This window comes from Ictalurus furcatus, chromosome 26, assembly GCF_023375685.1.
Source record: "Ictalurus furcatus strain D&B chromosome 26, Billie_1.0, whole genome shotgun sequence".
In the NCBI taxonomy this organism is placed as follows: domain Eukaryota; kingdom Metazoa; phylum Chordata; class Actinopteri; order Siluriformes; family Ictaluridae; genus Ictalurus; species Ictalurus furcatus.
This window is the reverse complement of record NC_071280.1, coordinates 19,488,809-19,511,308: the sequence shown is the minus strand read 5'-3', so window position 1 is coordinate 19,511,308 and position 22,500 is coordinate 19,488,809. Positions and strand designations below refer to the sequence as shown.

The 22,500-nt window shown below is 42.0% G+C and overlaps 2 protein-coding genes across 6 annotated transcripts in view; both read left to right on the top strand.

Moving 5' to 3' along the window:
- Window positions 1-854: 854 nt before the first annotated feature.
- Window positions 855-19,117, top strand: sh2d3a (SH2 domain containing 3A). Of its 4 annotated transcripts, none has more exons than XM_053616286.1 (15): window positions 855-982; window positions 2,107-2,198; window positions 2,929-3,040; window positions 3,742-3,970; window positions 9,049-9,082; window positions 10,424-10,540; window positions 10,777-10,920; window positions 12,571-12,863; window positions 13,200-13,282; window positions 13,385-13,653; window positions 13,774-14,148; window positions 15,092-15,379; window positions 16,603-16,714; window positions 17,362-17,547; window positions 17,718-19,115. In XM_053616286.1, exons 2-15 carry the CDS (start codon window positions 2,109-2,111, stop codon window positions 17,891-17,893), a joined length of 2,508 nt encoding a protein of 835 aa, XP_053472261.1. In that variant the 5' UTR covers window positions 855-982; window positions 2,107-2,108; the 3' UTR covers window positions 17,894-19,115. The 4 variants fall into 4 exon arrangements, with proteins under 4 accessions (XP_053472261.1, XP_053472262.1, XP_053472260.1 ...); XM_053616287.1 differs by lacking the exon at window positions 855-982 and adding an exon at window positions 1,003-1,141 and having other exon boundaries at window positions 17,721-19,117; XM_053616285.1 differs by lacking the exon at window positions 855-982 and adding an exon at window positions 1,003-1,141.
- A 575-nt stretch (window positions 19,118-19,692) lies between these two features.
- The window catches only part of trip10b (thyroid hormone receptor interactor 10b), an 8,892-nt gene continuing 6,084 nt past the window's right edge, over window positions 19,693-22,500 (top strand). For both annotated transcript variants that reach the window (XM_053616322.1, XM_053616321.1), the window contains exons 1-3: window positions 19,693-20,071; window positions 21,422-21,537; window positions 22,347-22,400. In XM_053616322.1, coding sequence (XP_053472297.1) covers window positions 20,048-20,071; window positions 21,422-21,537; window positions 22,347-22,400 — 194 coding nt within the window. In that variant the 5' untranslated portion in view covers window positions 19,693-20,047. The remainder of the gene's footprint in view (window positions 20,072-21,421; window positions 21,538-22,346; window positions 22,401-22,500) is intronic.

Sequence of the window (22,500 nt, the reverse complement as noted above, 5' to 3'; positions counted from 1 at the left end):
GTCGAACTGTTCACCTGACGAACTGTTCACCTGTCTAACTGTTCACCTGTCTAACTGTTCACCTGACGAACTGTTCACTTGTCGAACTGTTCACCTGACGAACTGTTCACCTGTCTAACTGTTCACCTGTCTAACTGTTCACCTGACGAACTGTTCACCTGTCTAACTGTTCACCTGTCTAACTGTTCACCTGACGAACTGTTCACTTGTCGAACTGTTCACCTGACGAACTGTTCACCTGTCTAACTGTTCACCTGTCTAACTGTTCACCTGACGAACTGTTCACCTGTCTAACTGTTCACCTGACGAACTGCTCACCTGTCTAACTGTTCACCTGTCTAACTGTTCACCTGACGAACTGTTCACCTGTCTAACTGTTCACCTGTCTAACTGTTCACCTGACGAACTGTTCACCTGTCTAACTGTTCACCTGACGAACTGTTCACCTGTCTAACTGTTCACCTGACGAACTGTTCACCTGTCTAACTGTTCACCTGTCTAACTGTTCACCTGACGAACTGTTCACCTGTCAAACTGTTCACTTGTCGAACTGTTCACCTGACGAACTGTTCACCTGTCTAACTGTTCACCTGTCTAACTGTTCACCTGTCTAACTGTCTGTCTGTCTATGAGTTTATTAGTCTATTTGTTTGTCCATGTGCATATCTGTCTACCTGTTTATCTGTCTATCTGTCTGTCTGTCTAACACAATAAACCAGACTATCAAGATTTAATAACAGACCTAGTTTGCAACACACACACACACACACACACACACACACACACACACACACACACACTAGAATCCGAGAAATTTTTCTGTGAAACTTTGGAGTCTGTCTGAACTTGTTGGTTCCCCCCTCACAGAACGCCATCAGATTCCTGCGCATGATTGGCTGACATAGGGGGGTTCAGGGCAGCTTTTCCCACACTCTGATTGGCTGATGACTCAGGCATGCAGGTCTTCACCTTCCCACAACAGGTATTTCAAAATTCAGTAGGAGAAAGTCAGAGAGAGATCAGAAGTGAGAAATTAAGGAGAAAAGAAAGAAGAAATAAGAAATAAGAGGATTTCGTGAGGAAATAAACCGAATACGACATCGTGAGATCTTCATACACGCACACACACACATACACACAGGTAACTGCTGCTACCGAACACTGAGTGTCTATTGCATTTGTGTGTAGGTTTCAGTGATGTTTATGATGTTATTACGAGATCGTTTCAGACAGACAGGTTTGTCCGATGTGTCGCTGATAAATGTGAACTTAAAAACCAAAGGACCTTAGAAGGCACCTTAAAAATGCTCTCTATGTAGGGATAGTGACGATACTTTGAGTCCACAATAATAGTATTGTGTGTGTTGAATATCACAATATATAGTATAACCGTTTATTAGCACACACCTATTTGTATATTTTAGCATCTGTTTTTATTTGCCATTATCATTGATTAAGATTTTTTTTTTACATGTTTTATTTATATTACTTTTTTAAAATATAATTTCTCCTTTAATAGACATATTTTTTTAAAACTATCAGCTTGCATGTCGTTTTCACAGAGCAAACTAGCGGCTATTTATATTTTGTCGTTTTTAGCAACATGCTAAATTTCCTTGCATTAATGACTCGACCACTGCTTTCGTGTATTTGTGATATTTGTTTTCATTTATTATTAACAACATTAATATCACTTTTTAAAATGCTATTTAAGCAGATTAGCATACTGTTACATTCAAAATGTCAGTTAAATAAGTGGCTCCATTTTTAGCAACATAAGCTAGCATAACTCACTCAATTCCACCTTTTGGCATAAGCTGTCATTGAGCAATGAACATAACAACACATTTAGTTTAACATCATTGTTAGCAATATAACCTTTAATGCATTTAGCATGCGGACACTTTTAGGATGCTAACTTTGTTTCTTTATTAGCATTGTTCAAGATGAACAGTTAGCTCTTAGACAGTTGTTCTTTGTTAGCAACATTAAAATCCACTAAATAGTGTAGTGTGACTTACATGAGGCTAACTGTTTGTTACTAACTTATTATGCATTCTTATTAATAATATAACTATGCATTATTAATTGAACACCGATGTGCAGGGATGAGTAACCGCTCCATCGCGTGGTGGCTCAGACAGATCGGCCTTCCGCAGTACACACAGGCCCTGGAGAGAGAGTATTATGGGCTGGAGGTAGGCATGTCCCCTTTCACACATCTCAAAGTTACCATAATATATATGTTTAAATAACAGAGGCTTTTGTCTCAAATCACACAACACACAATATATTCTACCCCTATACACTATATCACATGCCTCCCTTTATCTGTTCGATTATCCGTCTGTCTGTCTGTCTCTTTATCTGTTTCATTATCTGTCTGTCTGTCTTTTTAATCTGTTTCATTATCTGTCTGTCTGTCTCATTATCTTTTCATTATCTGTCTATCTGTCTGTCTCTTTATCTGTTTCATTATCTATCTGTCTGTCTGTCTGTCCCTTTATCTGTTTGATTATCTATCTGTCTGTCTGTCTGTCCCTTTATCTGTTTGATTATCTGTCTGTCTGTCTGTCTGTCTCTGCCCGTTGAAAAAACAATAGAAACCATCTCAGAAGTTCTAATGGTTTCCACTACAAATACCATTACAAACCATCAACTAATCATTAAAAATATTACCATTACCATTATTGGTCCTTAATGGTATCCACTAAACATAACATGCCACCAATAGAAGGCAACAAATTACCAGTAAGTGTTTCCATTAAAACCAATACAATTCCCATTATAACCATTAAAAGAAAGAGTGGGTTTATCTGCCTGTATGTTGGTTGTTCTATGTACTGTTGTTTCTATAAATCCTTTTGTTTCTGTGTGTGTGTGTGTGTGTGTGTGTGTGTGTGTGTGTGTGTGTGTGTGTGTGTACAGGGTCTTGCGATGGTTACTGATGGTGACCTGATGTTGATGGGTGTTGAAGATACTGATCACAGAGTGACCATCTTAACTAATCTCCAAAAACAACAACAGAACTTACAGCCAGGTACACACACACACACACACACACACACACACACACACACACACCAGTGAGTGGTGAATAAGTTCAATAAGAGTTTCCGCTCTTTGAAACAGACATGACACTCATACAGTGTAATCAGAGGACATAATAGCATGGAACGTATAGAGGTTTTTTATTAACACTGGAACTCACAGTCAGTGTGAAGATCGGACTCGTCCGAGAGCTGAAGATCAGACCTGCATTTGGTTGAGGAACGCAGGAGCAATGCTAAAGCAATGTCTTTTTTTATCTGTAATAAAAACTCTTAGCGGTGTCTGTACATGATATATTTCATCACAGGAATTACAGTAGGCCTGATTTCCTTTCTTACTGTTAGAACAGTTCCCCTAATAGGTTTAGTTTAAAAGATATCTTAGTTGTGTGATTTTTCATGTTCTTTGGAAAGAGATTTTTTTTGTTTAGATGTTCCCTCGCAATGTAACATCACAAGCCTGTACAGATTATAGGAAACGTTACATCTTCATTTTTACAACATTACAGGGCCTGTTACAGCCTTTTTGCTGTATTCATGTGAAGTCTATAGACTGGTGAAGACCCTGACATCTGCTTTAGATGTGGCAATGTGTGTGTGTGTGTGTGTGTGTGTGTGTGTGTGTGTGTGTGTGTGTGTGTGTGGAATCTGACTTTCCTTTTTAAATCCTTTCCCACCCTGTTTTAAACAGGCCCACCCAATAACCAATTTCTGCCCTCATCACTGACACACACTGAGCATTTCCAGGCCAGCGGAAAGAAAGTTAGCAGGAAGTTCTCTTTCAGTTCATCTGACCTGTTTCGCCAGAGCATCGTTCCACGCTTCAGTCGCCGTGACAGCCGCACCCTCTCTAGCTCCTGCTCCAGTCTCCACCCACTCGATGAGCGGTCTCACACCATCTGCATTAAACCCAAACACAGGTACCATCTCTATTCTATCTACACCACTTAACAAGTCCAAGTTGAGAGTCCTATAGGACAGACACTGATCAATCAGAACAGAGCAGAATCTGACCAATCAGAACAGAACAGAGAGCAAGGTGATGTAATAAATGAATTGAAATGAATTAAACTTATTTACATTTATTTTTGATCTGTACAAATTTAACAGTGATATAAGATAAATAAATACTTAAAACTAAAACGATTAAAATGGAAATAAGGCAATGTTTAAACAATTTCCGATAATAAAGAAATAAATTAGATGTAAATACATGTAAATTAGTATTGTTTTCGGGTATAATAGCGCCCCCTGGTGGCTCCTATTTATCTCTCTGTCAAGGGAATGTTGAACACGCACACACACACACACACACACACACACACACACAGAGAGAGAGAGAGAGAGAGAGGGAGAGAGAGAGAGAGAGAGAGAGATCCTCTCAGGGATGGGCGTGGCTGCTGGATTTTAATGTCACTCATTGTGAACTACACTGCTGTAATCTCTCACCTTATTGGCTGTTTCTCTGGAACACTGACACACACTTCCTCATAACCCCTACACTACACTACAGTACTGATAAACCGGGTTACAGTTGTGCAATAAAGGTTGCCAGATTGTGAGTTTTTACACGCATACAATATAAAAGCACTGCCTCGGGCTGTTTATTCATTCTCTGTATCTGTCCATGTTTAAGTTTATGTGCACTACATGTGTACACTATCTAGAGTTCTGTGAGAAGATGTTTCGGATTTTCCATTATGTGTGAGATAATAATTACTCTTAAAGCCTTTTTAGTGTAAGTTGATTGGGTCTTTCAGGCCCAGTGCGTTAGTCTGCGTGTATACTCCCTTTATAAGTGCCCTAAATAACACAACGGCCTCCTACCCTCCATATAGTGCACTATGGGCTCACAGGAGATACTGCTCCTCACTCCAGCCAACATCACAAGAAATATGAATGTAAAGTCATGGGCAGTATCTTTGAGTGTCTGTGTGTGTGTGTGTGTGTGTGTGTGTGTGTGTGTGTGTCTGTGTGTGTGTGTGTAACTCTCGTATAATTTTGCATAGCGCCATATACACAAGTTGTACTTGTGCACAAATGCAAATGATTATAAATGATTGAAATCGTTTAGGAGTTGTTTTTGCACACTTGTGGACTCAGGGTCGTTTGTTAGTTCACTCCTTGCTGAAAAAAATTAGAAACTATTACAGAAATTCTAATGGTTTTAATGTTTGTAATGGGAATTGTATTGGTTTTAATGGAAACTATAATGGTCCTTGTGGGTCTCTACTTGTATGATGTGTTGGGTTCTATTGGTGGCATGTTTATGTCTAGTGGAAACCAATACAGACCACTGAATCAGAATAGAATATGGAACAAAACACACTACAGTTGTTAATGGTTTCAGTGGTATTTGTAGTGGAAACCATTCGCATTTCTGTAATGGTTTCTATTGGGGTTTTTTTTTTCAGAAGGGCTTGTTTGCACTGAGAAGATCAGGAAAAATGCACATCTTGTTCCAGGATGCATGGCTAACATTCTTCTTATACGAAATCAGCATCTCATTTGCAGGGTTTCTTGCATAATGACATGCCACGCATCCAGAAAGTGATGTTTATCACAGTTTGACCACCGAACAATCTTCCCTGAGTATTCGGACCACGTGTGAAAACTCCCTCATAGAGTTCCACTTGTATCCTTCTCTAAAAGGGAAATGTTCTGGTTCCCCATGATGGATGAGAACAGATTTATGCGTAAATCGTTAGTAAGAAATCAAATTCAATGTAAATTAAATGTAAATTCACGCATAAGAAGAAGAACTAACGTAATCCTCGAATTGAACCACTTCAATTCATATAATCAGCATGGGATTATGGCACATTTATATCCAGAATATTCTCTGGAGTTTATGGAGTTTAGCTGACGCCCTTATCCAGAGTCACCTCGGGAAGAGCTTTGGAGTCTCGATCAGAAACACGTCGTCATCCCTCGCTCGGGGACTCGGAGCTCCATCCAGAACATTTCATGAAAACCAGTCGCTTTATTTTATCGGCATTAATCAAAGAATATATTTAATATTATACCCCTTATTTAAGTGCACTACATAAGGTAGACTCCTACACCCTATGTGGTGAACTATGTTGTGCAATAAGAGGGAATATGGGGTTAAGTTCCGTACTCTCTACATAAGTGAGCCGCTTGAGATTGATCATGTGTTTCCTTTTCAGATGTAAGGGGCAGGAAATACTTCGAACCCCTCCTGCAGGTTCCAGTGTGTGTGTGTGTGTGTGTGTGTGTGTGTGTATGTGTGTGTGTGTGTGTGTGTGTGTGTGTGTGTGTAGACTAGCTAGTGTCTTGGTGAAGTTTTAACAATACTTGTGCTGGCATCCAGTGAATCAAATATGGCAACCCTGAGTAAGGGAGGGGAGGTGGGGGGAGTAATAATATTGGGCAGTGTGGTGGAGTGAAGCAGCCTGTAGGCACATAATCAAGCTGCCACAAGTCCAAGGCACGGACATGCTGGCTCAGGCAGAGGGAGCTCTGAGTCTCCGAGCTCAGACAGGTAGGGGGAAGACAGGAATCCGGGGAATGTGAGATAGACAGAGAGAGAGAGGGAGAGAGAAAGAGAGAGAGAGAGAGAGAGAGAGAGACGAGGTTACACTCTGAGAGGATATGGACACTCCTGTTTGTTACTTTCCTGAAGTTCTATCAAGACTCGTTGTGTGGATTATGTGTGAACCCTAACACGGCTGTGTGTGTGAGACGGTGTTCAGGTGAGTTCAGTCTTGTCACTGTTGGTGTAATGACTTATTTGTGTGTGTGTATGTGTGTGTGTGTGTGTGTGTGTGTGTGTGTGTATGTGTGTTGATTGTGTGGGATCCTGCAGAAACACTGTTAATGATTGGCCTGAAGCAGGGCTGCAACACACTAGAACACAGCAGGATTAACACTGACAGCGCCCAGCTGTGTTCTTTATTACAGTGGTAATGTTAGTGCTCTTATAGTGTAGAATTAACACCTGAGGTAACAGCTGGAGTGTCCTGGAGAAGTGCCGCAGGACGAGTCTGAGTGAATACACAATATTAACACCTACAGTACAGAATTAACACAAACACACACGGAATTACAGTGTTGAATTAAGATTCATAACAATACTTACAGTGCTGAATTAATACACACTACAGATACATTAAATAAACACACACACACACACTAACAGATACAGTGCTGAATAAACACACACACTTGACTTCGGCAAGACTAGCTATGACAGCATAATTAAAAGGGAGAGCCAGAAGGGAACACAGATATAAGGGATCACTGGGACATAAGGCAACCAGACACTCCACCATCAACGCATCTGGGTGAAGGTGTGAAGGTGGGGGCGACAGAATCCAAACATCCCAGTTCACCACAACACTCTGTACCTGTGAGCCTCTAGATCTGCTCCTTTACCTCAGAAAAAAACTATTCACAAAAATCTTGAGTAAACAATGTTTTCAGCCTGGACGTAAACATTGAGACTGTGTCTGAGTCCCGAACAGTAATAGGAAGACTGTTCCATAACTGTGGGGCTTTGTAAGAGAAAGCTCTTCCCCCTGCTGTAGCCTTCACTATTCCAGGTACCAACAAATATCCTGCACCTTTTGATGAAAGTAGGCGTGATGGATCATAAAAGACCAAAAGTTTGCTAGGTACTGTGGCGCAAGACTATTCAGTGAAAGCACTGAATGGTCTCGCACCACAGTACCTGAGCGAACTTTTGGTCTTTTATGATAGGTCAGTAGTAGTATTTTATAATCAATGCATGATTTCACTGGGAGCCAATGCAGTGTGGATAAGATCGGGGTGATGTGGTCGTATCTTCTGGTTCTAGTTAGGACTCTAGCAGCTGCATTCTGGACTAACTGGAGTTTGTTTATGCTCCTACTGGAACATCCAGACAGTAAGGCATTACAGTAATCTAGTCTAGAGGTGACAAAAGCATGAACTAATATTTCTGCATCATGTAGTGACAATATATTTCTTATCTTAGAAATATTCCTGAGATGAAAGAAGACTATCCTAGTAATATTATCTACATGAGCATCAAATGATAGACTGGAGTCAATAATCACTCCAAGGTCTTTTACTGCTGCACATGATGAAACAGAAAGACCATCCAGAGTTACTGTGAGATCAGAAAGATTACTTCTAGCTACACGCGGTCCTAGTACAAGTTCTTCTGTCTTATCAGAATTAATTAAGAGGAAGTTAATAAACATCCAGCGTCTAATGTCCTGTACACATTCCTCAACTTTACTAAGCTGCTGTCTGTCCTCTGGCTTCACTGAAACATGCAGCTGTGTATCATCAGCATAACAGTGGAAGATAATTTCATGTTTACGAATAATTTGACCTAGAGGTAGCATATATAAAGTAAAAAGCAGTGGGCCTAAAACAGAACCTTGTGGAACACCAAATTTAACCTCAGTATGTGTGGAGAAGTCTCCATTTACATCTACGAACTGATAACGATCGGTCTGATAAGACCTGAGCCAGGAGAGGACCGTTCCTTTAATGCCAACAACATTTTCTAGTCTATCAAGGAGAATAGTATGATCTATAGTATCAAAAGCTGCACTAAGGTCAAGTAACACAAGTAGCGAGATACAACCCTGATCAGAGATCAGTATGCAGAGTCTCCACCTGAGATGCTTATAGTCCCTGTATAAGTGCACTAAATAGGAAATGATATAAGGAGCCATTTGGGATGAACGCTGTGTTTCCTTTTCGGATGTTCAGAGAGGGAAGGAAGTACTCCTAACCCCACTCCTGCATGGTTCCTGAGTGTGTGTGTGTGTGTGTGTGTGTGTGTGTGTGTGTGTGTGTGTGTGAGTCACAGATCTTCAGCATTCCTCATTAAATGAATTTCCAATGTCCAGTGCACTTCCTGTTAAAACAAAGGTAGTCTTGGCAGTAGCGTATCACTGCGTTTACTTTATTCACATCTGTCAAACAGCTGCATCAGGGCGTATACTTTTAACAACAGCTCTTATTCTCATGTGCTTTACAGCAAGAGGAAGAGTGTCGGAATCTTCATCGCTCAGGTGAGCAATGTCCTATATCACACTTCTCATTAAAACTGTTATAGAAATGTCCAGTGTGAATGATTAAAACTGGTGTAAATTCATTCTAAAGTAGTATTGGAGATATATGTCCATTTAAAGTGGAGGATAGTAAAGGCATAAAATCATTCAACAGGTTATTAGTAATGTTGTCTCTCAGCTTCAGCATTTAAGGCTGAATTCATCACCTGCATGTGTCATACAACCGTTTGGAATCCAAAGCAATATTAAACAATCTTGACTGCTAAGCACTGACATACACTGATCAGCCATAACATCAAAAACTCTGACAGGTGACGTGACTAACAGTGATTATCTTGTTACATTGGAAAGAGGTGGGGTTTATTTATTAGACAGCAGGTGAACAGTCAGTTCTCGAAGTTGACGTGTTGGAAGCAGGAAAAATGGGCAAGTGTAAGGATCTGAGTGACTTTGACAAGGCCTGAATTGTGATGTCTAGACGTCTGGATCAGAGCGTCTCCAAAATAGCAGGTGTTGTGGGGTGAACCGGTGACAGGGTCATGAACTCCCAGGACTCAGTGATGTGCATAGGGAGTGAAGGCTAGCCCATCTGGTCCGATCCCACAGACGAGCTACTGTAGCAGAAATTGCAGAGGCAGTGTGATGCTCTGAGGAATGTTCTGCTGGGAAAACTTGGGTCCAGACATTCATGTAAATGTTACCTCACACGTACCACCTACCTAAACATTGTTGCAGACCAAGTACACCACTTCATGGTATCGGTGTTCCCTAATGGCAATGGTCTCTTTCAGCAGGACAATGCTCTCTAACAATGTTCAAGAACGGTTTGAGGAACAAGTCAGGGTATTGACTCAGCCTTCTAATTCCCCAGATCTCAATCCTATTTTGCATCTGTGGGATGTTCTGGACATACAAGTCCGATCCATGAAGGTCCCACTTCGTAACTTACAGGACTTAAATGATCTGCTGCTAACGTCTTGGTGTCAGATACCACAGTACACCTTCAGAGGTCCTGTGGAGTCCATGCCTCGACGGGTCAGAGCTGTTTTGATGGCACAAGGTGGACCTACACAATATTATGCTGGTGGTTTTAATGTTATGGCTGATTGGTGTAGAGGTTCTCCTTGCTCTTCTCATTTTTCATCAACAATAAATCTGAAATGATACAATTTCCTTGCAGTGACTTACACATGAACCCAATGATGTTAACGTTAAGATCCTAGTTTATTATTAGCTATTTCTGTGCTGATTTTAACATTATTGAAAAGCTCTAGTGTTGTTTTTTTGGGGGCTATAATGGCATCAACTTTGTTCTTTGAATAATTTAAAAATGTTATTTAGGTGTTTTCGAACCGTAAGGACATGGACTCTCTGAAGAAAGAACTGGAAGAGGAGCTTAAACTCAGCACTGATGATATCAGGAGTCATGCCTGGTATCACGGGCAGCTACAGAGAGAGGTGTGTGTGGGTGTGTGTATTGACATTGTTATAAGAAATGTGTGTGCTATAGCAAGGCTAGGGCAAGATGTGTGTGTGTGTGTGTGTGTGTGTGTGTGTGTGAGCTGTTGGTTTTAATCACTATCTTTATTAACTTGCGTGTTTATATCGGTGGAGGGTGGAGTGAATGTGTGACAAGGTTGGCTCACTGAGGTGTGTGTGTGTGTGTGTGTGTTTGTGTGTGTTTGTGTGTGTAGGCAGCAGAGGAGCTGTTGAAAAATGACGGGGATTTCTTGGTGCGAGACTCCAGCACATGTGGTGGTGACTATGTCCTGAGCTGCATGTGGAAAAAGCAGTGCATGCACTTCAAAATCATCCGCGTTGTCCTCCGGCCAAAACAGGTACACCTACAGTTCTATCCAAACAGGTACACCTACAGTTCTCCTACCCAAACAGGTACACCTACAGTTCTCCTACCCAAACAGGTACTCCTACAGTTCTCCTACCCAAACAGCTACACCTAAAGTTCTCCTACCCAAACAGGTACATCTACATTTCTCCTACCCAAACAGGTACACCTACAGTTCTCATACCCAAACAGGTACACCTACATCTCTCCTACCCAAACAAGTACACCTACAGTTCTCCTACCCAAACAGGTACACCTACATCTCTCCTACCCAAACAAGTACACCTACAGTTCTCCTACCCAAACAGGTACACCTACATTTCTCCTACCCAAAAAGGTACACCTACATCTCTCCTACCCAAACAGGTATACCTACAGTTCTCCTACCCAAACAAGTACACCTACAGTTCTCCTACCCAAACATGTACACCTAAATCTCTCCTACCCAAACAGGTATACCTACAGTTCTCCTACCCAAACAAGTACACCTACAGTTCTCCTACCCAAACAAGTACACCTACAGTTCTCCTACCCAAACAGGTACACCTACATTTCTCCTACCCAAAAAGGTACACCTACATCTCTCCTACCCAAACAGGTATACCTACAGTTCTCCTACCCAAACAAGTACACCTACAGTTCTCCTACCCAAACATGTACACCTAAATCTCTCCTACCCAAACAGGTATACCTACAGTTCTCCTACCCAAACAAGTACACCTACAGTTCTCCTACCCAAACAAGTACACCTACAGTTCTCCTACCCAAACAGGTACACCTATAGTTCTCCTACCCAAACAGGTACACCTACATCTCTCCTACCCAAACAGGTACTCCTACAGTTCTCCTACCCAAACAAGTACACCCACAAACCTTTGACCTAAACAATGCCATCTCATATATTTATTATAAACAGGTATATCCACATATCTGTGGCCCAAACAATTATTTGACTCAAAAAGAGTGCACCTACAATCCTATGCTTCAACTCTGGCACAACTAGGTGCAAACCAACTCCCACAGGTATGGTCACAGTCTGCTCCAAAACTCGTTCATGCTCACCCATCAGTCATGAGGACCATTGTGAATTTCATCAGGTGTGTTGAAACAGGCTGAGACATGTATGCCCATGTAGAAAGATCTACACTCATATACAGTATCTCTGACCCAAACAGGAACAGACACACATTTCATTTAATGTTTCTGTTTTGACTCATTTGTTAGTCATGGAGTCTGTTCTATGTTCCTTGGATTAGAGCAGGTGAGGTGGTACATTGTGTAATCCAGTAGTCAGACAGGAGTGTAGTTAGGAAACACTGAGGTGAAGAGGAAGTGAAGCTCCAAACAACAAACACCAACAAGAAAACACAGTGTTGCATCCACATTGGAAGAGTATTTACGCTTGCCTGCCTGATTGACCCTGGTTGACTTGTTCACGCCACTTCCTCTTGGTTGACGGGGAAGACCTCTAATGCACAAAGGTATTGATCAGGTGTGTTGGAAAAAAGGAAAAACAACAATATGGACCAGGGGACAGGGTTGGGAAACTCTGGTCTATGTAGATGACTGCAGAACAGATATCAGAATTGTATGTGATTCTACATGTGTGTGTGTGTGTGTGTGTGTGTGTGTGTGTGTGTAGGGTTATTCAAGGGAGCTGTTTCAGTTTGAGAGTGATCAGTTCGACAATATTGCTGCCCTGGTGCGCTTCCACGTAGGTGGGCGTCGGCCAATATCACAGGCTTCCGGAGCCGTCATCACTCAACCAGTCACGCGCACCCTTCCTCTGAGGGTCATCAATGAGCGCCAGGCAGTGAGGTCACCAAGCACGAGCTCTGCAGCAGCACCTCATTGGTCAGAAGAGAAGGGCAAGAGGCGGAGCTTGAGCTCCACACATATGGACATGCAACAGGCCAACAGCTACAACCTGCTTAGGTATGTTTTTAAAGGTGGTCGAAAGGGTGCGAAATCTGTGTGTTATGTTACGGTAAGCATGAATGGTCAAGATCAAAGTATTCTGTGTTGTTATAGAAACCAAGTAAGCAACGCGGAATATTTTTAACATCAGCCTGTTTTATTTCATTCACACAACTAGCTCAAGTTAGTTAGTGTTAGTAACCTAACTTGTTGGTATGTTTGAAATAGTGTAATAATGCTTAGTTTGCTTAGTGTGTAATAATGTATATTGCCTGTGTGTGTGTGTGTGTGTGTATGTGTGTATGTGTATGTGTGTGTGTGTGTGTGTGTGTGTGCATGTGTGTGTGTGTGTAGGAGTGGCAGTCAACCTGCTAATCTAGAGACAGTAGGAAAACCATTACTACAGTCAGCACAATCAGATAGCAACCTTCGCCCAGGTATACACACATAACTACACACACACACATGCATATACACACACACACACACACACACAAACACACACACACACGCACATTTTGTTTCTCCTCTTATTTCAGCTGAACCCCAGAGCACTCCAGCACAGGATCCTCTCTCCCCGGTGTTCCGTACAGGCAGCGATCCTTTGCTCAGTCCTGGCTCCACCCACTCACACAATTCCAGCCAATTAGCAACAGGAGGCTGCACGCTCCGTGGTTCTGATGGACAGCTGCATTCTCGGGCTCCGCCCAAACCGATCAGAGTTTCCACCCTGTTTCCAGAAAAATCGCCAACTATACCACAGATCAAGATCAACCCTGCCTCCCTCTATGATGAACTGGTGCCTCAGGTGTGTGTGTGTGTGTGTGTGTGAGTGTGTGTGTTTGTGATTTATTCATTCTTTTAATTCTCTTAATTCTCTTACAAGACATATCAATATTTCTGCATGACCTTTGATTTTTGATCCCAGATCCCTCAGTCAATGCTGCCCAAAGGTCCAACAGCTCGTCTCCGTGCTCAGGAGAAATGGAGCAGCCGGGCGCGTATCACCGAGACCAGCTTTGTTTTTCTTGAGGCACAGAGGGCTGAAGAAGAGAAAGAGGTAGAGGTGGAGAAGGAGGAGCGAGACAGAGTAACGAAGGTAGTGAGAAACGGAGACAACTGGCGATTCCTCCGTCCTGAGACAGAGATGACCTCGTCCTTTCGCCTGGATGCATTTCGCTCGCTGCTGCTGCCCGACAACAACCGGCCGCTGGAGCAGAGTGTACTACACTCTCTCAAGGAGCTGCTCTCTCGCACCGACGCTAACACCACTGCTCTGCACCTGCTCAATGTAGACTGCCAGGTGACACCTCACACACAAACACACACACACACACACACACTACGAACCAATCTTCTGAGTCTACAACCAAGTAGACATGCATCACTGTTACATTTCCATCACAACAAACCTTCACCCCTGTTTATTTTTAATGCGAGGCTGTGGACAACAGAAATGACCCCAAGAAACCAACCCTCTCACCTCCGAGTTCCAACTTCTCAACTTTTACCGTTGTGACATTATGATTGCTTCAATGAACTCACAAAAAGTCCCTACAAAGGCACCAAAGCAAACCAAAGCTAATGGGTTTAAAGTGGTTAGCTATGATATTCTCTTGAAGTGCATGTATGTCTAAGCAGCTTCAAATTTGATCAAGAATATGTACCAAATTGTCCAAAAAGTCCTTCCAGAAAATACTATGATATAATTGTTACAAGGAAGCAAATGTCACTTGTTAATCCATGCTTTCGACGAGCCAGAGTTCAAGAGGTTAAAGTTGTGAGAACACTTTTGCTAGGCAACTGCATGCCAAACTAATAACTATAGGCTCGGCATACTTGATGCGGAGACGATGTCTGAGAGGGTTGCACTAAGGCGAAACCACCTTTGCAAGCTTACAAGCTTGAATTGCTCCACAATTGCTCCACAATTCATAAAGCCCAGCTGAAGGATTTGTGAAAGCCAGCCAAGCGTCATCTCCACATGAAGTTGAGAAATATTGCGTCATGGCTCAGGAGTATCAGTGGTATCTTCTCATAAACACTCTGGTGTCTGGCGGCCATGTTGTTTACACATTCTTACATTCTTGCATTAACTCTGATCTACTGAAAAAAAGTATTATGTAGTTTTTTTTATTGACTTCTTTATTAAATTCAAGTCCAAAATGCCATCTGTAGAAAACAGCACAGACTGGCAGAGAATATTCCAGACTAACTGGGGGTTCATCTGAATCATTGCTCCTCAGGTGGCACGTGTGACGGGTGTGACGGAGGAGCAAAAGAGGATGATGGGAGTGAACTCAGGACTGGAGCTCATCACACTGCCACATGGGAGCCAGCTCAGACAGGACCTGCTGGAGAGACATCACCTCTTAGCACTGGGCGTGGCTTTGGACGTGCTGGGCTGCACGGGCTCGGTCAATCAGAGAGCGCTGGTGCTCCATAAAGTCATCCAGCTGGCTCAGGCTCTGCGCTGTACTACCCACGACCTCTACGCCTTCAGCGCCGTCATGAAGGCCCTTGAGCTGCCGCAGGTCAGAGTGCAAAGGTCAAAGGTCATACATGTTACACCATGAAGATCTACAAATCCAGAACTAGGGTGGGAATCGAGTTCAGCAGGGTTTTCCTGACCATCTACACTCACACAGACACACACGCTTTTGTTTTGCTAATCTTTATCTTTGCTATCCTCAACCTAGCTGAATGTCCCCACATTGTCAACATAGTCCTGTATTCATATCATCATAAGGATGTTTGTTCACTAGAAATAGTTAAATGCTTTGCTACATGTACATTTCAGACATAACAGACCGGGTTTCCCACACCAGCTTCAAAAGATTCATTACCCTACAGCAGAGGTGTCCAAAGTCCGGACCCAGAGCCAAATGTGGCCCCGCAGCAGTTATTTACTTGGCCCAAACCAAGTATTCCAACCAAGTATTAAAAATGACAATTTAATTTATGCTTATGTTAGTTTGTCCAACAGTGACTGGCCCTTGGGTATTTTGATGAGGTCTAATCTGGTCCTCTATGAAAAAAAGCAAAAAACGTAAAAGTGAAAAAAACACCTCTGCTCTATACAGGTAAACTAAACCAACTGCTAAGCTAACATCCTTGAGTCTCAGATCAAGTACGATGTGTGTGTGTGTGTGTGTGTGTGTGTGTGTGTACTTTCACTACAACACCAAAATGAAATACTAGAAACTTGAAGTGTAGAACTCTGGACACTCTTTGTCTTGGTGGTTACAAGCCTGTACCATGTAGAATCTGCCACTAGAGGGCAAACCTAGCAAGAACAGCACTTCACCACATACACAGATTTGGAGGGAAAAGTTTCGGGTGGCCATTTGGTTTGAAAAATGGGCGTTTGATGGAAGTAAACACATAAATACTTCTATATAGTCAATAACATTCTTCTGGAAGAGACGTTCGTTATCTAACACACCTGCTAATCACAATCTGGTCATTAGATGTTCATTCGAGGGAATTTATGCATGTATTATGTATCTGAAATGCACTATGACTATACATCCAATTTAACCAATGCTTGGAACACTAACAATTTGATTCATGCATCCAAACAACAGCACTATATACTTGTAATAACTCTTGTAATGCAAACTATCTCCTCAAACACTGTTGTTTTTAGACACACCCCATTTACAGCTTCATAGTGTGTCTTAGGTTAGCATTGGAGCATCCTGTGTGTGAGTATGAATATATGTGTGTAATCTGTAGTGTGTGTGTGTGTGTGTAGATGATCCGGTTGGAGAAGACATGGCGAGAGTTGAGGAAGACCCACACAGAGAGTGCTGTGTTGTATGAGAAAACCCTGAAGCCCTTCATGAGGGCACTCAATGAGGGTGATGGTATGTGCCTTAGCTATCGTTATCGTTATCGTTATCGTTAAGCTAGCTGATATTAAATAACAAGCTGAGTTGGCTAGCAAGCTAGCAAGAGTAATACTAGGATAACTTTTATATTGTGTACTGTTTCCAACCACTATTTTACACTAATCAAGTCAATAGAAATGCAAGTTTGCGATTGATTGATCGATCGATCAAGTTTATTTATTTATATACCCACTGATATACAACTACCACCTGATCCCACATGAGTACTACAGAAAAGAAACTATAACACCTTTATTGCTATTGCTCTGTGCTTAACTCTAGGGATTTGCCAAATAAAATTGGGAAAACATTGACGTAGGGTTCACCTCTGCCTCTTTGTTTTCTCAAGGTCACCTGTTCCAATTTTAGCTAACGTTACCAGTAATCTAGCTAGCTAAAGTTAACAGCAGTTCCCCTCAAAATCAGACCATAATCTTGTGTAAGTAAGTGTGTGTCATCATGAATTTAAACATATTCCCAGTGCAAATGATGTGTTCGCTTAAAAACCGCTTTATTCCATTGTGTTCCATCCTGGAGTCGCTTGGCCACATTATAACATAATTAAAGTTGAAATGAAGCTTTAATGTAAGTGTGTGTGTGTGTGTGTGTGTGTGTGTGTGTAGAGTCGGTGGTGTCTGGTCCCCTGTCCCTTCCCCACATGGTGCCGTTGTTAAAGCTGATGGAGGGAGAGGATGGAGTGGAGAACAGCGAGAGAGGCTGCCAGCTCCTCTACACCATCCTACAGTCCTCACGCCACACTGCTAATCACGCTAACGACTACCAACAACACGCACACACACTGCTATCAGGTAAACACACACACCATGGACACGCTGAGGTCTTAATGCTGCATCACTAATCACCATACAACTACTAACAACACTCTAAACACCCTGCAATCCTAGTACTAAATGCTGAACATAGTATTCAAATCGGAGCGATGTGATTGGCTGTCTGACCTGTCCATCTCCCCCTGTAGCAGGTTGGGAGCCAATCCCGGAGCTGCTGGAGGTCTTCCACACTGAGTTTGCTCTGCGTCTGTTCTGGGGTCACGCAGGGGCCGAGGCAGGCAGAAAGGAACGTTATGAAAAATTCGACAAGATCCTCACCATCCTCTCCAACAAACTGGAGCCTGCTCAGACCTCCGAACTCTGACCTTTCCAACCGAAGTGACAGGAAGCAGGAAGTCATGCCCAAGACAATTTACTCTGATTGGATGAAAGCTGTGGAAAGCTTTCCTCTGGAATTTTTTTTCTCTACTCAGATATCATTTCAGTTTATTTCTGATTGGATGGAGTCAGGGTAAAGCTTTTCTCCATTTGGATGGGATCTGGTTTGAAATTTTTTATTATAATTTTTTTTATTTTTTTTAAATCTCTTAATCGCTGCAGTTTGTGAAAAGCTTTTTTCTGATTGGACGAGATTCATGGATGAAGTATGAAGTATATCTGCTGTTTGCTTTCGGGTCAAAATGAAAACAGGAAAAACAGACAAAACATGATATAAAAAAAACTATAGATGAGAAGAGCTTCAGACATTTCAGACTTGGCAAAGAGAAATGTTTATTTTTGCATTAATCCATCGTCCACTTCTGTGTGTGTCCTAACCCATGTCGGCCGTGGTGCCTCCCTGTTCATGTGAATGTTTTCTTCCTTTCGCAAACACTGGAAATGATACATTTCCTTTTATAATTAAAAAAACTAAACTTTTAATATATTATACAAGCATACTGAATTGAATCGAAACACATAAATACCCACTTTGACCTTCTCAGACAGAAAGCAGGAAGGTGGAACAGAGAGGAGCAGACCTCAGCTGTGTCACAATCGCGTCATCAATTCCCTACGCGTTTCCTTTTATGTTTTAATGACAGGACTAGTGAACGCACACGCAGACCAAAACCCCACAACAACATCCAGTCCAGGAGCAGGGACGTTCAAGCATCATCCATTCCCTGCATATCAGGAATTTTGGGAGTTGAAATTATCTAGAAATTGAGACAATACTTAATTAAATATCTACAATATTCAATAATGTTCATATTTTTATTTAAATATAAAGTCCTGGAGACATCTATGGCATCCTGAAGATGTTTTTGGTGTCTGGTGTCATCTCACCCATAACACTAACACTTACTTAGACCAGCACAGATCCTTACGTTTGCCCAATTTTCCTTCTTCCAACATGTCAACTTCCAGAACTGACTGTTCACCTGCTGCCTAATCTGTACATTTTCAGCACATTTGAACAATACCGTGATAATACTGATAACCGCGATCGTTTTGGTCACGATAATCGCTGACCAAATTGCATCTCTACTCAAGACAATGCTATTCGCATCACCTGTCAGTGGTCTTATTGTCATGCCTGACCTGTGAAATTTGTCCATCCGAGATTCCCTTTAGTATGATGTTTAAGGAGCGTGAGGTTGAAGGTTTGTAGGATTTATACGGAACTATCATCTTGACCAGCAGATGAACTGATGAGGTCACAGCAAGATCAAATGCCTGAAATAGTTTTTCTTCAGTAGCTTCCTCGCTGTTTGAAGTGTATTTTCGGGGTGTTTGAAGCATGCACGTTAGTAATAAGAAAGACTAGGTGTGTTGGAAGCAGAAGCATCGAGTTTATCTTTAAAAACTTCTAAACTTTCCTTCTGGCTCTGAGATGCAATGCCTACTTTCACCAGCAGGTGTCAGAGTGCACCATCAACAGGATGAGGTTTAATCAAATGAGGTAAGGTGAGTGAGGTTTTTTGTTGTTTTTTCCCCCATCAGTGCCATTTAAACTAATAGTATAATCAGAAATGTATGTGAAGCACAGGCAGTGTTCTCCAAATGAAAAGATATTTGCTTCCTGAGTGTAATGCTTTCAGTTTCCAGTTATGTAAACTGCATATCTAAATAATTACACAGTCACATGTCTATTAGTGGGTCATTTAAATGAATAGTTAATATTGTGGGGTTTTGGTCAGCAAGATTGTGATGTATGTATTTATTTAATTTATTTATTTATGCATGTTAGAAGTGTGAAATTGGGGTGTGTCTGAGTGGGGGAAAATGCAGACAGGCAGCCGAGCCGGTTTGTCCAGGATCAGGAACTATAGACTCTGATGTGTGTGTGTGTGTGTGTGTGGTTGGGTTGGTGTGGAGACTGTGTTAAAAGTTGAGGATCCTTTAAGACACTTGTCGTTGGAGAGGTGGGAGGTGCAGAGAGGACAGGCAGCATAAAGTCGACCTTTGGAATTGGACTGTCTCAGATTAGATTAGACCTTTTTGGATAAGGAAGATTCCTGGGCGAGAACTCAAAGCTATGGACTGGGGCACGGCACTCTGGGTAGGTCTCTTCCTCCACCCATTACAGTACTGTCATTGATCTCTTTTTAAATGGTGCTAGTGTGAGATGAAGAGCTGGTTTGTAAACAAGCCTCGTAAAGTTTTATTAAAGGATCATGCAGGTACACAGTGGGTAACTGTGCTGTATTAAAAACGAGGTAAGTACCGAGAGAAATGGGATAGAACAGAATGGCAGGTAAGAACGTATTCTCACCATCTTTCCTTGTAATGTCAGAGATTCTTTTTATTTGAAATACTTTCATTTTCACAAAGCAGCTCTGCGTAGATCTGACTCAGAAACCCTGATTAGCAAGCGAAAGGCGACAAAAACACAAAACCCTCTCTAAGAAAATTACAGGAATTGAGACTTTAAAAAAGAGGAACCCATCCTGCTCTGGATCATCTAAAATTACTCTTCCTGAATTATTCAGTGACTGTAAAACTCTTTTTCAGTCCTGTGTAGAAATCCCTTTTACTCGTTAAGCTCCACCCCCTTTTCACCACAGATCCTCTCGAATAGCTTCTCTTCAGAAGTAGGACAAAGACACTCAATCCTCCGCACATGAAGTTATAGACGACTCACTCGGTTCGTCCAGCTACAGATGGATGTCTGACTAACTCTTTGGAATTCCTTGTGTTATAGAAGAGATAAATACAGTGTGTGTGTGTGTGTGTGTGTGTGTGTGTGTGTTGCTGGAACTAATGTTACTAATAAACTCATCTGTCCTGAAGATGTGGGAGAACGTAGAGTTACAGTGGTACCTCTGACTGTTACGCAGCGCTGACACTGGAGACTCCTTCCATACATGTTACATAAACATCTCCTTACAGGAAACTGTACGAGTCCCTGTGAATGAGCCGTTACTATAGAAACGATAACGTATTAGAACGATGCATTAATATAAACCTGCGCTACTGTGCAAGCTGCTGGTATAGAAAACTAATCACCACCTTCTGACCAATCACAGTCTAGAACTGAACAGCGCTGTGATGTGTGTGTGTGTGTGTGTGTGTGTGTGTGTACTTTTCAGTGAAAGTCTGTCAGGGGGAATGAAAACAAACAACAGACTGGTCAGACAAGATTGTGTGTGTGTGTGCGTGTGTGTGTGTGTGTGTGTGTGTGTGTGTGTGTGTGTGTGTGTGCGTGTGTGTGTGTGTGTGTGCGTGTGTGGGTGTGTGTGTGTGTGTGGGTGTGTGTGTGTGTGGACATGTTTTTACATCTTGATGAGGACTAAATGTCAGTAGGTAATTTTACTATATGGAGGTTTTTCCAACAATGGAAGGACTTCACAAGGATAGTAAGAAAATGTGTGTGTGTGTGTGTGTGTGTGTGTGTGTGTGTGTTTTGCAGGACCAGCATGATGTGATTGAGAAACACACTCAGTCAGGTCTGGACCTCATCGATCGTTATGTGAAGTTCGTCAAAGAGAGAGCGGAGATCGAGCAGAACTACGCCAAGCAGCTCAAGCAAGTGATCTCGTATATCGCGTTATCATTTTCTTTGAAATGTAGGCAGTGTAGATGTCGCTAGCTGGATAACTAAAATGCAGACGCCAAGAAGGTACGTGTGGACGGGTGCAGGGGTCGCTACGGAAACGGGAAATTACTGTCTTTCTTTTCCTACGTGTGTAAATCTACACATGAGTAGACTCACTAATGTAAACCTCGAATGGATAAAACCGCACTTTTATCTCTGGATTATCTCTCCTCGTGCTGCGGGGGGTTTCCTCCGGGTACTCCGGTTTCCTCCCCCAGTCCACAGACATGCGCTGTAGGCTGCTTCGGCATTTCCAAATTGAATGTGTGCGTGAGAGTGTGTGCGATTGCGCCCTATGCCTACACGTACCATTAAGGCAGATTTGTGATCACAATTTATCATTTCGATACTGGAAACTAAACACAACTCGCTCTTCAAAAACACGCCTTATTCCTAACTATTGAGAGCACTGTTGCTAGGCAACAGGACAATATGGATGCCCAATGTTACTGAAAAGGAGCTTAATAGTTTGACTAGCTAGCATGTGAAAAGATAGATCCATCAGGAACATGAACATTTTCCTTGTATGTGTTGCTTAATCACTAAGAAAAGACTTAGCATCAATCGCTATGCCAGTGTCACCATATGTATAAAAATAAGTCTCTCTCTCTCTCTCTCTCTCTCTCTCTCTCTCTCTCTCTCTCTCTCTCTCTCTCTCTCTCTCTCTCTCTCTCTCTCTCTCTCTCTCTCTCTCTCTCTCTCTGTCTGTGTGTGTGTGTGTGTGTGTGTGTGTGTGCAGAGCTCTTTGTAAAAAATTCACCAGACGAGGCAGCAAAGAAGACCAGGATATGAAGTGAGTGGTGTCTGAGATTTTTATTATTATTATTATTATTATTATTATTATTATTCCCTGTTGGAAAAAATAAACAATAGAAACCATCACAGAAATTCTA

What these genes read in the sequence shown, in the direction of transcription:
- sh2d3a (XM_053616286.1), top strand. Translation starts at nt 2,109, where the DNA reads ATGAGTAACCGCTCCATCGCGTGGTGGCTCAGACAGATCGGCCTTCCG. An exon ending in ACAACAGAACTTACAGCCAG is followed by an intron (nt 3,041 to 3,741) that starts GTACACACACAC and finishes TGTTTTAAACAG; the next exon opens with GCCCACCCAATAACCAATTT. An exon ending in AGATAGCAACCTTCGCCCAG is followed by an intron (nt 13,283 to 13,384) that starts GTATACACACAT and finishes CTCTTATTTCAG; the next exon opens with CTGAACCCCAGAGCACTCCA.